At 42.1% G+C, this 19,517-nt stretch overlaps 1 protein-coding gene across 1 annotated transcript in view; it reads left to right on the top strand.

The window, feature by feature from the left end:
- Positions 1-19,517, top strand: part of MCTP2 (multiple C2 and transmembrane domain containing 2) — a 208,166-nt gene that overhangs the window by 76,647 nt on the left and 112,002 nt on the right. Inside the window, exon 4 of the mRNA XM_056571863.1 lies at positions 5,008-5,113. Coding sequence (XP_056427838.1) covers positions 5,008-5,113 — 106 coding nt within the window. The remainder of the gene's footprint in view (positions 1-5,007; positions 5,114-19,517) is intronic.

Genomic DNA, 19,517 nt, shown 5'->3' with positions numbered 1-19,517 from the left:
GTTGTTTACTTAGGGGAGTGCAGGGCTGTCCTGTGGTTAGTGAGTAATCCTTATGAAGAATCCTGGGGCGTCCAGAGGTTTCAATGGTATTCCGGCGTTATTTGTTTCAGAGTCCTGAACTGCCTGGGAGACTGCCCCGGCCGGTGATATTGTAATCTATAGTTCTGCATAGGAAGGCACTTTTACCTGCCTGTTCACTACTTCTGGGACCAGTGACTTGCCAAGGAACCAGGCCTATTTCCTCACCAGTGTTGGAATTTGTAGGGGGCTGGGAATCTAAAGAAATCATCTCTCTAGTCAAAGTTTTGGCTTTTTGGGTGTATACATAAACTAACAAGCCAAGTGGTAATTATCTAAGGTGTTGGTCAGACAGAGAAAAAAACAGAGTAAACTATTTTATTTAAGCACCTTAATCCTATTGCAGGCTGTGACTTGCTTATTTTAGTGTTGTGTGTTAGGATGCACTGTAACTTTTCAAGTAAATAATCAAGGAAATCCATCATGGATTCAGTAGGCATAGACATTTAAAGACATTCTCTGGTACTTGACACTTAGAATAGGAGATAAGAGTCTGACCACTGGGACCCCCTGGGACCTCCTGGGGTAGCGACTCCCTTCCATGATTGTCAAATGGGGCTAAAACTCCCACCAGACCAACAAACTTGGCTGTAAAAAAATAGTAGTAGAACAGTCCCCAAACAATGGGGCGCAGAAAGTAGGTGAGAGGGGTCTGAATTTCAGCACAAAGGTCAGCAGGGCCTCACCTGCACATTCTTAGATGTCATTTCTGAAGGTCTTGAGGCCAGGATTTTGTACACTGAAATAAAGTCTATCTCAGAGACTACTTTATACACATCTTATAGGTGTTGTTTGATAGGGTTGAGTTCAGGGTCTGTGCAGGCTAGTCCTATTCTTCTAAATCACAAACAATATACTATGTCTTATGGGTCTTACTTTCAACAGAGAAGCGCAGGAAAGGGCCTCCCTCTTGCTGTTTACATAAGAATGGGATTTTAGTATTCTGAAGAATGTCAATTTTTATTTTGTAGCTTAAGAATTTCATTTCAATTGGATTCGAGCCGAGCACAAACCATAAAGAATTGTTCCAGATCAAATTTCCACCTCCAACAAACTTTATATTTCATACTATGAATGTTGGCAGGACACGTTTAGCAGGAATCTGCCTAAGGGTACGTCAACACGTATGCAGATTTGATGCGCAGGATTTGATGCACAGGATTTTCTGCTGCAGATTTCAATGTAAACTGAATGACTGAGCACAGCTTCTAATCTGCAGTTACAGATCCTACACATCAAATCTGCACAGGATCCTGTATGTGTGAACATAACCTAACCTAGACTTGTCATTAACACAAAAAAAAATGGTCAAACTCGATCCAATGAATGCTTATGACAGCTTAGTTTGCTGCTCAGCCATGGAAAACCAGTCCATGAAGCGCCAAACTTACAGTTGTCATGTTGACATTGCTTCCAGAAGTGATTTAGAACTTTAGTGGTGCAACTGAGGGCAGATTTTTGCCGCCTTCCAATGAACTGTGAGTTTGGCCCTCCAATGTACGGATAGGTTAGCATTGTTGCCTTGCAGCACTTGGGTCCTGAGTTCAAATCAACATCTGCATCTAGTTTGTATGGTCTCTTTATGTTTTAGTAGGTTTGCCCTGGATACTTTTGTTTTTCTCCCACACTCCAAAACTGATAGGTTAATCTGGAATTTAGATGGTGAGCCCCAATGGGGGCAGTGACAGATGACAAGCTTTAAGTGCTACAGAATGTAGACACTATAAAAATAAAAGCAAGTAGATGTTTTTGCCAGCAAGCTATTATAGGTGGCATGATATGTTAAACTTCCTGGACTACTGAAGCTTTAAAAAAATAAAAAATAAATAAGAATTGGCTGGGACTTTTGCTCCCTTTCTCCTGTAGGGCTATACACTGGGCCGCACCTTTTTATACACATGGTTGGCCGGGTTCACACAGATTTGTGCAGCAGGCAATGAAAATAAACGGGAAGGCGCAGTGTTACAAATAGTCACACAAATTTGCTCACCGGCCTGCTACCCATACATCAAACAAATAGTCAAACTGCATAAACCTTATCATTGCAATCACCATTGAGATTCGTCTTTTTAATAAACCTTTTGTAGGGCCATTGTATAAGGAAATTTGGGAAACTAGCAATCTCTTGTAATTCCCCTTTTTCCCCAACAAAACTAAGCTGATATGGTAAATTCAGGTGAGATTCATAAATGTGTAGGAAACGTGGCAGCCAGGCCAGCACAGATGTCTACACCTGGTCCGGGCTGGAGTGGCCATTGCGCAAATCTGTGTGTCTTTTGGCCTGGTCGCACTTTGTACATCAATCTGAAAACTGTGCAACCTGTTCTCCTCGTCCAAAACACACCCACTAGATTCACCAGCAACAAAAGGCTTTTTATGCCAGTGAAAAGATGTGCTGCAACTAAGTGGAATTTTTCACCAAAAATGCATTAGTACATTACCCCCTTTGTGTACAAATGATCGTTTCATGCAATAGGCTTTATCTTGAGGTTTATATGCATGTGTCCATAGGAAACAGTCTACCCCATTTCTGTACTCCTACTGCTTGTTTTGTCTCTAAAATTTAACAGAACAAGGGTGTTATTTTTCTTGGGGATTTTTTTTTGTTTTTTTTGTTATGGGATTATAGTCTATACGATATGATCAGGCTATATGTCTCTCAGTTTTCAGGAAGTAGTGACTACACACAGATATTTTCCCAAACATGACACTTCACTCAGGGCATCCTGAATGGAAATAGGTTTTAAGTGATCGCAGGAGTAAAAATAGCTTGGTACTCAATGTGACCAAAATAGATTTGACTACTGTGCAATGATAGAAACCTATTTTTATATGAATATTAAAGGGGTACTCTGCTGCTCTGCATTTGGAACAAACTGTTCCAAACGCTGGAGCTGGCGCTGGGAGCTCGTAACGTCATAAACCCCCCCTCATGACGTCACGCCCCTGTCCCCCCTCAACGCAAGTCTATGGGAGGGGGCATGACAGCCATCATGCCCCCTCCCATAGACTTGCATTGAGGGGGCAGGGCATGAGGTCATGAGGGTGATATGACGTCATGAGGAGGGTGGGACTATGACGTCACTAGCTCCAGCGTTCAGAACAGTTTGTTCCAAACGCTGAGCAGTGGAGTACCCCTTTAAACGGTAGTCAATCTATCCCCTCGGTATTCTAAACAAAATGCTTATGTAATGTTAACAGTGGTCTCAGACAAGGATTTTTAGAAAAATGACAAATGAGATTTAAATAAAATTAGAAATATAAAGGAATAACCAACCTACAGTGTCTCACTGTAAATATTTTATTAGATCTTTTCCTGTGACAACACTAAAGAAATGCTACAATGTAAAGTAGTAAGTACACAGCCTGTATAACAGTGTTTAATGCTGTGTCCTCTCAAAACAACTCAACACACAGACAGTAATGTCTAAGCCTTGACAACAATAGTGAATACACCCCTAAGTTAAAATATCCAATGCCCAATTAGCCATTTTGCCTCCCCGGTGTCAATGGCTCGTTAGTATTACAAGATCTCAGGTGTGAATGGGGAGCAGGTGTCTTAAATTTGGTGTTATCACTCTGACACTCTCTAATACCGGTCACTAGAAGTTTACCATGGCACCTCATGGCATAGAACTCTGAGGATCTGGAAAAAAAAAATAGTTGCTTTACATAAAGATGGCTTAGGCTAAAAGAAAATAGCCAAGACCCTGAAACTGAGCTGCAGCACGGTGGGCAAGGTTCCACTCAAAACAGACCTTGCCATGGTTGACCAAAGAAGTTGAGTGCAAATTGATCTGCAAGGCTGTTGATCCAGAAGGAAGCCTCTCCTAAAGATGATGCACAAGAAAGTCTGCAAACAATTTGCTGTAAACAAGTAGAGTAAGGACTTGGATTACTGGTACAAAGGGGGAGATCGATCAAGACTTTTGCAGAGGAAAAGTAAAACCGTTATCCATAGCAACCAATCTTAGTGCTTCCTTCACTTTTTAAAAAGGCCTCTTAAAAAATTTAAAAGCGATGTGACTGGTTGCTATGGGCAACTGCTCCAGTCTTTCTCTATACAGGTTTTGATAAATCTCTCCACTTATCCTGTGGTCTGATGAGCCCAAGATAAAACATAATTGATTCAGATTGCGTCAAGAGTGTATGGTGGCAACCTGGTGAGGAGTACAAAGGCAAGTGTGTCTTGCCTACAGTCAAGAATGGTGGTGGGAGTGTCATGGTCTGGGGCTGCATGAGTGCTGTTGGCTCTGGAGAGTTACAGTACATTGAGGGAACCATGAATGCCAAAATGTACTGTGACATACTGCAGCAGATCATGATCCCCTCCCTTCAAAGACAGGACAGTATTCCAACATAATGACCTCAAACACGACTCCAACTGCATTGCTAAAGAAGCTGAGGGTAAAGGTGATGGCCTGGCCAAGCATGTCTCCAGACCTTAACCCTATTCAACATCTGTGGGGCATCATCTGATGTAAAACTGGTGAGCACAAGGTCTCTAACATCCACCAGCTTCGTAATGTGGTCATCGAGGAGTGGAAGAGGTCTTCAGTGGCAATCTGTGAGGCCCTGGTAGAGCCCGATGTAGAGCAGTGTTTCTGAAGCAGTAGCTTGGTAGCTATGTGTAGTAGGGTCATAGGCTCCTGCATGTAGTTCAACCAGGATTGACCATAACATAACAAATGCACTGCTGCTACTCGGCTCGTTGATCAGGATAATACACTTCAGTCAACACTATAAAAACACTCTTCTTTCGTAAAAGCAAATGATTTATATTAAAGTCCCACCAGACTAATGGTCTTTTTTTTTTACTTTAAGTTTAGAAAGAGTTGCTAATGGCAACTGTTTCTGTATATCTTTAGTCACATTTTAAAGGGAAAATGCATGTGATATTTAACAGATGTTTTATTTTGTATTCTTCAGGGCCTTGAAAGCTATGACAGTGTGAACAGTCTTCCTAATGCCATGTCTTACCTCCTGACCATCCATTTAAGAGAGGGCCGCAATCTGGTCATCCGGGATCGCTCGGGTAGGTATATTCTCACATTCTTTGTAATGCATTATCTTACTTGGGTTCTTCAGTAAAAAAAAAAAAAAGATTTGACTGGACAACAGTGTATACACCCAGCCTATATTTGCACAGATACATTGCTTGTGAACATTTCTGGCCGCTTCAGCATGTATACGCTCTGCAGCAACACAATTTCTGTATGCTGGGATATTTTACCTATATCTACAGAGCTGTGTAAGGAAGTTCTGTGGATTTTGAGGTTTCCACATGGCTCCAAGCACAATAGTAATAAGTAATGTTATTAGCACCAATGTCTCCTACATGTACACTGATACACAGGTATGTTTTGGTTGGATAACCTGTTTTGAGAACCTGAGGGATTGTGACCTGGATGTTCAGCTTTGTTTGCTTTTTAACAAGTGACTATAATAACTTATGTCATGTTTGTATGATCAAAGTACAGTGATGGACTGTGCCTACACACCCTGGACTGGCTTTATTAGGTGAATACTTTATGCGGGTAAAAAAAACAAAAAACCTTCTTGGTCTCCTTTTTGGAGGTTGTTAGTAGGAAGTCTTTTTATGGTAATGCTCCCTGGGTAAGGATACAAAATTGTGCTCCTCCAGAAAGAAGAAAACTAGCTCTTGTGCCGCCTATAGGTGTCCACCCTGTAGTTCATTGTCCATCTCTTTTAGAGTATATTTACACACAGCAGGCTTGTTGCAGAAGTTTCCACAACTGAAAATCATTTATTTACATCTAAATGTGTGGCTTTGGTAGCGTGTACACTGATTTCTGCAAGCCCAAGTAAGATACATGGAAAAATGTCAACAAATTTAGAAAAGCTTGACATGTACAGTTGTAGCAGAGTTAAAGGTGTTATACAGTATCAATCAACTTATCCCCTATCCACAGAATAAGTGTCTGATCGTGGGGGGTCCTACCTCTGGGACTTTGCACAATCTCCCGTACTACGCCTCGCTCTCCTCATGAATGGAGGTGTGTCGACCACCTCACAAAGCGTTGGCTGTTGCACTCCCCTCCTTGCGTCTCTGTGAGACAGCTTCCTGCCGTGGTTGACATGCCTCCATTCATGCAGGGAGCCGGAGTACCGGCTGGGAGACCATGGGGGGTCCCAGCAGTCGGACCCCCCCCACAATCTTACACTTATGCCCATATCCTGCAGATGGGGGATAAGTTTTTTTGATACTGGACTACCTCTTTAACACTGATACTTGGTATGTTAACGCGCCATGACTAGGATTGTTAACTCTGCTACAACTCTGGCTCTCGTCCAATCTGAAAACATTCATCTGTAGATGGCACTATCGAGTTGTTTCTCCTCATCCGTACGAAGTAAAGTTCTGCTTGGCTGTGTGAAATACCATCAAATAAAATTAGCAAAAATAAAAATTATGGTAATAAGCTTATTTACCCTGGTCTTGGATGTAATGGGGAAGTACAGTACTTGAGACAGGTATTTTATCCATGGGATAATCTACTTTATAAATACTGATTGTTGTAAGTCAACATACTGATTATTCTGCTGGCTTTGTTGTTGCAAATGTTTATCGTTGTCTTGTCAAATTGTGTAATCTCACTACTTCTTGCCTTTTGGGATTTATAGAAAGGTCTGCAGAATCCACTGACAGCAGTGTGTCTGCCTAACTCCCTAAAGCAGTGTTTCCCAACCAGGGGGCCTCCAGCTGTTGCAAAACTATATCTCCCAGCATGCCCGGATAGCCAAAGGTTGGCTGGGCATGCTGGGAGTATTAGGTTTGCAACTGCTAGAGGCCCCCTGTTTGGGAAACACTAATCTAAAGTGTATGAGGGGCACTTCCACAGACAGATTTCAACTACCCAACCCTTTTGTACCAGTGCTATCTAGCAGCAGTTTGCCCCTCCTCTCTCTGTTGAGAAAATAAAAACCTTTGCCGAACATACATGTGTATTGGGAGCTCAGAACAACAGCTATTGAAGGTGTATAGCCACTTTTAGCAGGTCTTCTTCCTATTTGACAAGGTCTCTGACCTCTCCCTAGCAAATGTTACCCTACAACTGCACAACATATACTAGTTTTAAAGGATACATTCCAAATAGTACTACTCCTGAAGTCCTTCAGTTAAAGTGATAGTGTAAGTGCATCGGCAACGCATTTGACACTGTGGATGCGCTACTGACCGTCCCTATAGAGTGTACCTCCAGATGTGCCTGTGTGTCCTGCTCACAGCAGTAATCCACTGCTACAAGCAGACAGAGGGAGCTGCGAGGACACAGGGGTACAGCTGGAGGCACCCTCTAGGGACGGTCAGTAGTGTATCCGTAGCATCAAATACACTGAGGATGCACTACATGTGACCCTACCCTGAGGGTGTGTTCACATGCTCTAGCAGCAGGTTTCCCGCTGCATTAAAAATACACTGCAAGTTACGCTACCATTCACTTGAATGGGTCCGTGGACAGTCGTAGTAGTGGCAGATTTGCAGATTGCCAGCGGGCCTTTTAAAATGAATGGTAGCATAGCACGCAGCAGGAAACCCACTTCTAGTTATAAGCTAGTGAATGGCAGTAGATTATGTACCTTCAGAACACAATTGGCCATGTTTGAAATCCAGCTGCCCAAACCTTTTTTCTTTGAGAGTTTGGGGAACCACATACACATTAGATGGTTGGCCAGTTCTGCTAAAATTAAGGAGATGAGCTTAATTTGTGTGTATGGCCAGATTTGTGCTTGGTTAAAGGCATACTCCAGTGGAAAACTTATTTACGGTATTTATTTTTATTTTTTTTAAATCAACTGTTGCCAGAAAGTTAAACAGATTTGTAAATTACTTATATAAAAAAATTCTTTTCTGTCACGACCGCAGTGCTCTCTGCTGACACCTCTGTCCATTTTAGGAACTGTCCAGAGCAGGAGAGGTTTGCTATTAGGGATCGACCGATATCGTTTTTTTAGGGCCGATACTGATAATCGGTGCAGGTTAGGGCCGATAGCCGATAACTTATACCGGAATATCGGTATAAGTTATCGGCTATTTAACCCCCTGCGACACCGCTGCAGATCATTGATTTAAAGCGGGCGCTTTAAATCAATGATCTGCAGTGGCTTTTGCGGGGCCATAGGCCGCCGCCGCCACCACCCGCTTCTCTCCCCCTACCTGTCAGGGTGGTCCTGGCCATCCATCCTTCATTCCTGTAGTGTCCGGGGGCGTTCCGGGTGAAGAGTGAACCGGTCCGGGCTGTCCTTCTTCTCCACCGGTCATCTTCTCCACTCCGGGCAGGCTCCGGCCTAGTACGCTGCATAGACGCCGCTGCGCAGTGATGCCCGTGCGCAGCGACGCACCTGACGTCACGGCGTAGCGGCGTCTATGCAGTGTACTAGGCCGGAGCCTGCCCGGAGTGGAGAAGATGACTGCCGGAGAAGGACAGCCCGGACCGGTTCACTCTTCACCCGGAACGCCCCCGGACACTACAGGAACGATGGATGGCCCGGACCACCCCCATTACGGGTAAGTGTAATTTTTTTATTGACTCGGAGGGTGGGGAGGGGCCCGATCGGTATAGCGGTATGGGCAAAAATCCATACCGGTATACCGCCCAGCATCACTGTGGGGGGTGCGGCGCGGTGCGGTGGGTCGGGGGTGGCGGTCGCGGTGCGGTGGGGGCGGTGCGGGGGGCGGGGCATTATCGGCTTATCGGCAAGGTAATTGCTGATACAGATAATGCCCAAAATCGTGATTATCGGCCGATAATATCGGCCATACCGATAATCGGTCGATCCCTATTTGCTATGGTGATTTTTCTCCTGCTCTGCACAGTTCCTGACATGGACAGAGGTGTCAGCAGAGAGCACGGTGGTCGTGACAGAAAAGAAATCCAAAATTAAGAGAATTTCCTCTGTAGAATACAGCCGCTAACAAGTACTGGAAGGATTAAAAAATTTTTTTATATAGGTAATTTACAAATCTGTTTAACTTTCTGGCATCAGTTGATTAAAAGTATCCCTTTAGGTCCTGCAGGTTTATATGGAAAGAAAAAATAGACATTGTTGGCGCTATCCTTGTGCCATTACCAAGGGCAACACAATAACTGTTTCAACTTTGTAAAATGCCTAAGTATTTGGACGTGTTAGGCTCAGAGCTCAACACCTTTTTTTGTGCATGAACAGGAGTAGTTGCGTGGCAGCCTGGACCCGGTTCCGTAGATGCACGGAGTTTGCAGAGAATACTTGGTTCTTTTGGAAGGCTCAAACGGAGAGCTAAAAACTGTGCTCTCTAAGCACGTCGTCTATGTCATTAAAGCCGTTTTATTATTTTACTATTGATGTCCGTGGTTTTAACCTACTGTAGCAGTGTGCGCCCTTAGGAAAACCCGTTTTTACCTCTCAGTTTGAGTCTTCCAACGGAACCAAGTCTTCCCTTTTAAGGTCCTGAAGAATCGGAGTGGAGTGTAGTTTTCTTTGTGGGTTTTTGTTTCTGACAGGTATTTTTCCATGGTATTTACTATTGTATCTTGTATCTGGCGATTTTCCCTACATTTTGCTCTTTTTACACCTGCCACATTCTCAGTGGAAACATTGATAAATTTGAATATTTTTTTTTGAAAATGTAGAGTGTTTTTCTTTGTGAAGACAGCGTTGAGTAGAGTAGAGAGTTAGTAGGGTCTTTTGGATTTTTTGTTGGAAATTCTGGTACACGACACACACACAAAAAAACCCGAAAAAACAAACAAAAAACTATTAAATCTATTCGGAAATTCGGCCCACCATGTGCAATAATTTATTGTACTTTGTAAATTTTCCCTTTAAAGGGTTATTCCAGGATTTTTTTTTATTATTTGACTATGCTACAGGGTTTGTAAAGTTAGTGTAGTTCATAATATAGTGTCTGTACCTGTGTGTGACAGTTTTCTCACAATTCTTATGTTATTTTCACCCCAATATTTATTTTTAACAGCATACAAAAGGTTTTTCCCAGGTTGCATTGCGGCCGAGACCTGATTCACTAGTCAGCTGATGACAGGGAGCCTGTCTGCTTCAATGGGTGGAGCAATCACTTGGTGGGAGAGAGATCAATCTGCAACTAATGCAACAGCTGTAGGCACCCTGATTGAAAACCACAGGTCTTTTGAATGGATGCAGCTAATTTATGTTTCAATGGGTGGGGTGGTTGATGTGTGGGAGGGAGGAAAATTGAATTGTGGGATTTGTAGTAAAAAAAAATAAAAAAAATAAATAAAAAAGGTCAAACAGGAAATACAAGTTCACAAAAAGCTAGCCACAGTGTTATGGTGATTTCACAACATAGCCATTTAGCCCCAAGACCAGACAAGACCAGACAAAGGTCTACCAAATACATACAAAAATCACCATATGGTGGATAACCGCTTTAAGTGTTTCTTTAAATTTCTTAAAAAAGACTGTTTGCCACAATGCTCCCCAACAGCAGTGGCATATTCCCTAAGCAATGACATGTATGGCCCCTCACATTCTTACCGGTGCCAGCCAGCCACAATTCTCAACGTTAGGGCTGTAAGTAACTGCTGGTTAGTGGCAGCCACAGTGATCAATCTTAATGACAGCAGCCACCGTTCCACCCATTAGTACATACCTTGTCCTCATCCTTTACTACTCCCATTAGTAGCTCACATGTACCTTCCTGGAATGTTATGGAACTTAGATAACTGGTTACAGAGTTTGCATCTCTGTTCTAGAACCTCTGAAGAAAAGTCTGTATAGAAGATGGTGCGAGAATTTTGTAGATGTATGTTACTTTGTAGTTATTTCTGAATCGGTTTTAAGTGCCCCTTTTAAAATTCAGGCGTGTAAATGTTTTTCTCATCCAGTCTTAAAGGGGTTCTCCGCTGCTCAGCGTTTGGAACAAACTGTACCGAATGCTGGAGCTGGCGCCAGGAGCTTGTGACATCATAACCCTGCCCCCTCATGATGTCACTCTCCACCCCCTCAATGCAAGTCTATGGGAGGGGACATGACGGCTGCCACGCCCCCTCCCGTAGACTTGCATTGAGGGGGCAGGGCGGCGTGACATCATGAGGGGGTTGGGCTATGATGTCATGAGCTCCCGCAGACTCCAGTTTTCGGAACGGTTTGTTCCAAACGCTGAGTAGCGGAGTACCCTTTAAGCTAATATTGTGTGCCAGAGATAAAACGGTCATACCTAATACTGAAAAGGTGGGAGATATCACATGAAGGTTATTTCATGTGATCTAAAGTACATCTTCATGTCCTTATGCCCCTTTTTGGACAGACCCTGCCCCTTTGCAACAGACCACCCCTTTTTTCGTCTTTTTAACAAAGAAATGTTGAGTTTTTTTTATTTTCCTGGTGCCGACATGTCGCAGGCACTGGCCCTCATTTACTAAGAGTGGAGTGTAGGTTTCTTTGTGGGTTTTAATTCCCTACAATTTATTTTCCACGGTATTTACTAAGGTTTCTCTACATTTTCCACTTTCCCTACACTTTGCTTTTTTTTTTTTTTTACACATGATCTGATCTGTAGGGTTTTTCTCAGCTCAAATCCACCACATTTTCTGTGGAAACCTTAGTAAATATGTTGTTTTTTTGTAAAAATGACAAGGACACGCCCCTTTTTTGGAGCCCACGCCCCTTTTTCCGGTTTTCTTAGCACAATGGAGAGTAAGTCGGGGTTTTTTCAGTTCTGGCGCAAAATCTGGTGCAAAATCTGGCGCAGAACCCAACAAAACATGTCGGGTTTTCAATAGTAAACGAGGGCCACTGTGCGCCAAAATAACTTGGAATAACCCAACAAAAACTAGTCTGTTTTAGCTTAGTAAATGAAGACCAATGTCTTTTTTTGGTTAGTGTTAACCTTCACAGATGTTGACACAGAATATGTCCTTTTCATTCATAAAAAAAATATATATTAAAGTGTTTTTCCATTGAATGCTGCTAAATTCAGCTTGAAAAAGATGGCTGATTTTTAGCATGTAAAACTGCCAAATCACAGCCATTGTATAATACAAATGTGGGGCACAAATATTTCCCCTTTACCTTTTTAAGGGTATGGTCACACATGCTGTATTTTACAGTATATTTCCTGCAGCTGATTTTTCTAAACATATACTTCAAGTGGGTAGGAAAATATGCAGCAGCAAATACGCATGAAAATGCGGCATGGGTGACCATACCTTCTATAATATTTTTCTGTGTCGGTTTTGTGTCTGATTTTGATAAAACTACTGACCGTAATGAGGCTCATACTTCTTTCTTAAAGGGGTATTCCGGACAAAAACATTTTATCCCCTATCCAAAGGATAGAAAATAAGAGGTCTGATCTATCTATGCGGGAGCTGCGTCTCCAGTTTCGGAAACCTCCGGGTTTCCGGGACTGGGGGTGTGATGTCACGCCACCCCCCCTCCATTCAAGTCTATGGGAGGGGGCGTGTTCCCCTGAGAACAAATTTTATTTTAAAGGAGATCTCTCTGGGTTATACCAGCTGTCAGACTTCTTGCAATAAGACACTCATCCCTTATTCTTAGGATAGGGGATACACTTTGGTATCCCAGAGTACTCTTTTTTTTTTTTTTTTTTTTTTTGAAGACTGAGGGGGAGGTTTTTCAAAACCTGTGTGGAATAATAATGGTGCAGTTGCCCATAGCAACCAATCATATTGCTTCTTTCAGTTTTCCTAGGCCTTTTTAAAAAATGAAAGAAGTGATCTGGTTGCTATGGGAAACTGCACCACCCTTCCTCCACAAAGGTTTTGATAAATCTCCCTTATTTATTATGCACTATATATTATGCACTTGCAGATGAGACCATAACCAATAAGAGCACAATGTTGCTGGTAAAACGGTGTTGTTACCAGCAGAAGTGTGCGCCCATTTTCCAACACATGAACATGGCATCATCTGTATGCAGCTGCTGCATGATGAGAACCTGACCTAAAGAAGCAGATAACTTGTGCCTTATGTCATTTTATCATATAAACATAATTACAATCTAATTAAGTAATTGAAACCTATAGGAGATTCCCAAACAGCTGAGTCAGTGCACTTTCTGCATTAGACTGCATTTACATGTGCAGTTTATTGAACTTGAGCACGAGTGGATACAAAGAGAAGATGGGGGAGATTAATCATTCAAAGTGTACCCGATTTATTTTTTTACCACCGTTTTTTCTAACTTTTTCCGTTGCAGTGTGTAATTTATAATAAGTGTGTACTGTAGATGATTAATTCCCCGCTGCTTTGCATGGGCTGGAAAAGCTCTAGCTTACGAGGTTTTGTACGTGTACTTTTGGTTGGCGTACTTTAGCGCCTGGAAATCGGGGTTTGCACAATTTTTAGCGACTTATTCTAAAAGTCGCATATGATAAATAAGGGTGCACTGCATGTCTAAATTAGAAATAGGTCTACTGCTACTCAAAAACTGTCTACTACAAAAGTCACACAAATGTCGCTAATATTACATGACTGTGCCATCACAGCGCCAATGATAGACGGAAAATAACGTCTATATTGAATGATAAATCTCCCCCCATGTGTATAAGTAGTATCTTTCTGTGCATGAATTTATGAAAAACGAAACAAAACAAAAAAAAACTGTGCCCAAAACATGCAATAAATTCAGCCTTTATAGATGCTGAGAGAAAGCCGGTGGTTAGATGCCAACCCCTTAGTGAGTAAAAGTGAAATATAACTGGACCTGGACCATTGTAACTTGAGCCACTGATCTAGAGAGGGTGGTTCCATATTGTATCTCCAGTGCACAGCGTATACTGTACAGGACTCTGTTGAAGCTTGTCCTCTATGTATAAAGTGATATAAACTGGTACTCCACCCCTAGACATCTTATCCCCTATCCAAAGGATAGGAGATAAGTTGTCTGATCGTGGGGGTCCCGCCGCTGGGGACCCCCGCAATATAGCATGCAGCACTCACCTGTTATTGCTCCGGAAGGGCTGGAGGGTCTGGCTCCCGACCACAGGAACAGAAGATTGTGACGTTGCGACTCCGCCCCGTATGAAGTCACGCCCCGCCCCACCCCCTCAATGCATGTCTATGGGAGGGGACATGACGTGGGTCCCCAGCGGCGGGACCCCCGCGATTAAAAGGATAGGGGATAAGATGTCTAGGGGTGGAGTACCCCTTTAACATTGAAACAACCAGAGCTGGTAGCTCCACCAAACTGTCAGTCACTGTGTGCAGATGGGAGAAGCTTTCTGAGTGGTCAGAAAAAAATCATCTCCTCAGTAAAAGACACATAAAAACCTGCATGGAGATTGCAAATAAATCACCTAAAGGACTCTCTGACAATGAGAAACAAGATATCTGGTTTGGTTAAACCAAGAGTGACTGGTCAGAGTTGTGGGGAAAGCTGTATGGTGCAAAGTATTCTTACTGGGCCAAAGGTTCACTTTTCAACAAGACATTGGGGGACATATATCAAAACCTGTGAAGAGAAAAAGTTGACCATGTGCCTATAGCAACCAATCAGATTGCTTCTTTCATTTTTAAAAAGGCCTGTGGAAAAATAAAATAAGTGATCTGATTGGTTGTTATGGACCGTGCAAACATTATTAATGCTGATAAAGTGTGTAATAATCCATTTGTGCAGCTGTAAGGGTTAAGAGCAAAGCACAAGGCTGCAACATACAATATGTAAAAAAAATCAGTCTGAAGACTTTCCGATTGCATTGCAGTTTGTTTGGTAATTCCATCCTACAGCATAAAAACAGGTTAGACGTGTCTAAATCATCATACGATTTGTCTGCCCTTCTAGATGTGGCAGTAGGTTGTGTCCTTTTAGCTTCTTCCGGAGAATTTATCAACCACACACATGTGGGTGTCGGATGCTTAGACCTATATGGAGAGTGCAGACACATTAAAGCTGTTTCACTTTCCTGAAGTAGGTGTAAAGCAAAAACTTTTATTTCAGATATGTTTCATTTTATAAGTTTGCAAAACCAGATCATTGATACATTCTGCTGATAGTATATTCAGAAAGAGATTGTGATTTGGATCTCTGTGCATCGTCATGTGAAATCCTCTGTGCCCAGGCACCACCAGACTGATGACTCTGCTTTCTGTTCCATAGCAGAGGCTCAGGAAGTAGGCTGCAGATATGACACGTAAAAGTCCCTATCATGTTCACCATTATATTTTCATGGTATACCACATCCTTTTTTTTTACATGCAACAACACAGCTCAGATCGTCCCACCAGAGGACTAGAGCATATTCCTTTGGGCCCAGGTTATGATATATTAAAGGGGTTTTCCAAGATTAGATCAATGGTGAATCCTAAGGATAGGCCATAAATATTAGAACATTAGTGGCTTCCCTAGCGCTGCGCTCTTCATTGTTCATGAAGTTCGAGCTGGGAAATTTCAAAACCAGTGCTCTGTATCCCAGCCGGATCGGTGCCACATCTCATTCATTTAAATGTGCCGATCGGAGTCAGATAGGGACTCCGGTCGGCTCATTTTTTCCTCATATCCGGTTTTGTTGCCGGACTGAAAACCGTGGTATGCTACGGTCTTCAGTCTGGCCACAAAACCGGATACTGGGCAAAAATGAGTTGACCAGAGTCACTATCAGAGTCACTATCTGACTCCGGTCTGCGCATTTAAATGAATGAGATTTGGCACCCATCCGGCTGGTAAATTTCAAAACTGGGTGCTCCTGTATCCCAGCCGGGCCACTGCAGAATCTCATTCTTTTACACCCTGTTACAAATTAAGCAAAAAATATTTTTCTCTTTTACCTAAATAATTGATGTAAATAACAATCAGCATAATTCTCATGTTATTAATTATTAAGAGTACAATTCAAATTTTATTGAACAAACCTCCTACTGATAACAACAGTATTTTTTTTTCATATAAAAAAACTTACAATGCACTGTTCCAAATAATTACGCACAGTTTCAAAACACTTTATAGGATGTAAAGAACTGAAAATTGTCAATGTTGTTTTTGCAGCATGTTTTCGGAAATCCAAAGGTAATTCAATCAAACTGTTAACAACATTTTAACTTTTGTTACATTTTAACATGGGACCCCTTATTTGATAGCAGCTTCACAAGTGTTGCATCCATTGAACTTGAGTTTTTGGACAGTTTCTGCTTGAATTTGTTTGCAAGATGTCAGAATAGCCTCCCAGAGCTGCTGTTTGGATGTAAACTGCCTCCCACCTTCATAGATCTTTTGCTTGAGGATGCTCCGAAGGTTCTCAATAGGATTGCGGTCAGGGGAGGATGGAGGGCACACCATGAATTTCTCTCCTTGTATCCCCATAGCAGCCATTGATGCAGAAGTATTCTTTGCAGCATGAGATGGTGCATTGTCATGCATGAAGATGATTTTATTCCAGAAAGCATAGTTCTTTGTTCTGTACCAGGGAAGAAAGTGGTCAGTCAAAAACTCCACATACTTTGCAGAGGTCATCTTTACACCTTTGGGGACCCTAAAGGGGCCGACCAGCTCTCTTCCCATGATTCCGGCCCAAAACATGACTCAACCACTGCCTTGCTGACGTCACAGCCTTGTTTTGGAACAAGGTTGCCGTCCACCAACCATCCACTACTCCATCAATCAGGACCCTCCAGGGTTGCACGGTGCTCATCAGGGAACAGGACTGTTTGAAAATTAGTCTTCATGTATTTTTCTGCCCAGTGCAGCTGTTTCTGCTTGTGAGCATTGGTTAGTGGTGGCTGAATAGAGGGTTTATGCACAGCTGCTAGACGCTGGAGGACTTTACACCTTGATGTCCGTGGGACTCCAGAGGCACCAGCAGCTTCAAATATCTGTTTGCTGCTATGTAATGGTATTTTAGCAGCTGCTCTCTTGATCCGATGCATGGATCTGGCAAAAACAGTCTGCTCTGAATCGGCCACTAATCTCTTAATAGTGCGATGATCACGCTTACGTTTTTTGTAAAATATCTGTTTTCATACCTCGTCCAAGACATTGAACTATTTCACTCTTTTCGGCAGCAAAGAGATCCTTTTTCTTCACCATATTGCTTGAAAATTGTGCTCTGCTTAATAATGTGGAACTTCCACCATAGTAATTTTTCCTTAAATTGGGCTTACCTGGCAATCTAATTATCACAGGTGTCCGAGATAGTTTTCAGTGATCAAAAGAGCCCTGAGACGAAATGAAATCTATGAGTTAAACTGACAAACAAAATATTTAATCTTTGTGACACTTAAAGGGATGTCAGCAGAGAGCACTGTTGCCAGACAGAAAATAAGTCCACTTCAGCAGCTGATAATTATTGGAAGGATTAAGATTTTTTAATAGAAGTAATTTACAAATCTGTTTAACTTTCTGGAGCCAGTTGATATAAAAAAAATAGTTTTTTTTTTTCCCTGGAATACCCCTTCAACCACTTAATGACACAGGATGTATATTTACGTCCTGCGCCGGCTCCCGCGATATGACATCGCGTCGGTCCCGGTGCTCATCAACAGCCGGGACCCGCGGCTAATACCACACATCGCGGCAATGTGCGGTATTAACCCTTTAGAAGCGGCGGTCAAAGCTGTTCGGGCTGTTCGGGACCGCTGCGGTGAAATCGCGGCATCCCGAACAGCTTACAGGACACCGGGAGGGTCCTTACCTGCCTCCTCGGTGTCCGATCGACGAATGACTGCTCCGTGCCTGAGATCCAGGCAGGAGCAGTCAAGCGCCGATAACACTGATCACAGGCGTGTTAATACACAACCTGTGATCTGTGTAAAAGATCAGTGTGTGCAGTGTTATAGATCCCTATGGGACCTATAACACTGCAAAAAAAAAAGTAAAAAAAAAAGTGTTAATAAAGATCATTTAACCCCTTCCCTAATAAAAGTTTGAATCACCCCCCCTTTTCCCATAAAAAAAAAAAATAGCGTAAATAAAAAATAAACATATGTAGTATCGCCGCATGCATAAATGTCCCGAACTATAAAAATATATTCTTAATTAAACCACTCTGTCAATGGCGTACACGCAAAAAAATTCCAAAGTCCAAAAAAGCTTATTTTTGGTCACTTTTTATACCATTAAAAAATTAATAAAACGTGATCAAAAAGTCCGATCAAAACAAATATCATACCGATAAAAACTTTTGATCACGGCGCAAAAAATGAGCCCTCATACCGCCCTGTACGTGGAAAAAATAAAAACGTTATAGGGGTCAGAAAAGGACATTTTTAAACGTATAAATTTTCCTGCATGTAGTTATGATTTTTTTCCAGAAGTGCGACAAAATCAAACCTATATAAGTAGGGTATAATTTTAATTGTATGGACCTACAGAATAATAAGGTGTAATTTTTTTGACCATATAGTTCATCTGTATTATTGGATTTGTATTTGGCGTTTGTGCTATTTTGGCACAACTTTACTGCATTTAAGCTATGCACACTTTTTTTCGAAGTCCCACACCCCTGTTGGACAGCGTGCAAAACTCTCTCATTATTTATTTTTTTTTATCTACAAATATGCCATTCAACTTTTATCTGTTTTCCCCAATGACTTTCTTCAAATAACTTTTTATAAATTATGAATATGATCATTCTGCAGGAGGGCAAAATGCTGACCAGTAGCAGCACTGCTAGAATAATGATGACCCCTCTACACATGGACATTTTGTGCAACAAAGCTTTACATTTCTCTCCTAAAAGTTATTTTATTCCCTCTAATTGCCATCTATTATCCTCTTTACTATACACCATTTAATCCGGGATACTGCCCTTGCTGTTTCCTTTTAGGATACATTGCAAGACTAACTGTGCCAACCCATGCTTTAATTATGCATTAATATAATGTAGCATGGAAAGGGCACCATCTTGTGGCGCTTCTGTATAACTGTCAACAGTAAACCGAACCAGAAGGCTCTGGCTCACATCTGCAAACACACACATGGGTATATAAATAAAAACTTCAGGGTTATAAAACCCAAACCAAGCCTAAAGCAAGCCCAAGTTTTTTTGGGCATTTTTTTTTATTTTTTTTACCATAACCCTACAGCTGGTTAATTTCCCATGATAAACCTACCAGATGCACAAGAATGCAGCAGCCATTATGCAGGATGCAAATAGACCCTTAGACTTCATCTTAAGGGTGTATTCATGCATACAGTATCCTGCTAGTGATGAGCGAACTTACAGTAAATTCGATTTGTCACAAACTTCTCCGCGCGACAGTTGATCACTTATCCTCCGTAAATTAGTTCAGCCTTCAGGTGCTCCGGTGGGCTGGAAAAGGTGGATACATTCCTAGGAAAGAGTCTCCTAGGACTGTATCCACCTTTTCTAGCCCACCGGAGCACCTGAAATCTGAACTAATTTATGCAGGAAAAGTCATCAAATTTACTGCAAGTTCGTTCATCTCTACATCCTGCGCATATGTAACTCATATGTAAGCTTTATATTTGAAGCTGTGTTAAGTTT

The sequence above is a fragment of the Hyla sarda genome, chromosome 4 (assembly GCF_029499605.1).
Source record: "Hyla sarda isolate aHylSar1 chromosome 4, aHylSar1.hap1, whole genome shotgun sequence".
NCBI classification, from domain to species: domain Eukaryota; kingdom Metazoa; phylum Chordata; class Amphibia; order Anura; family Hylidae; genus Hyla; species Hyla sarda.
Note: the sequence above shows the minus strand (reverse complement) of the source record. Positions and strands in the feature narration are given on the sequence as shown.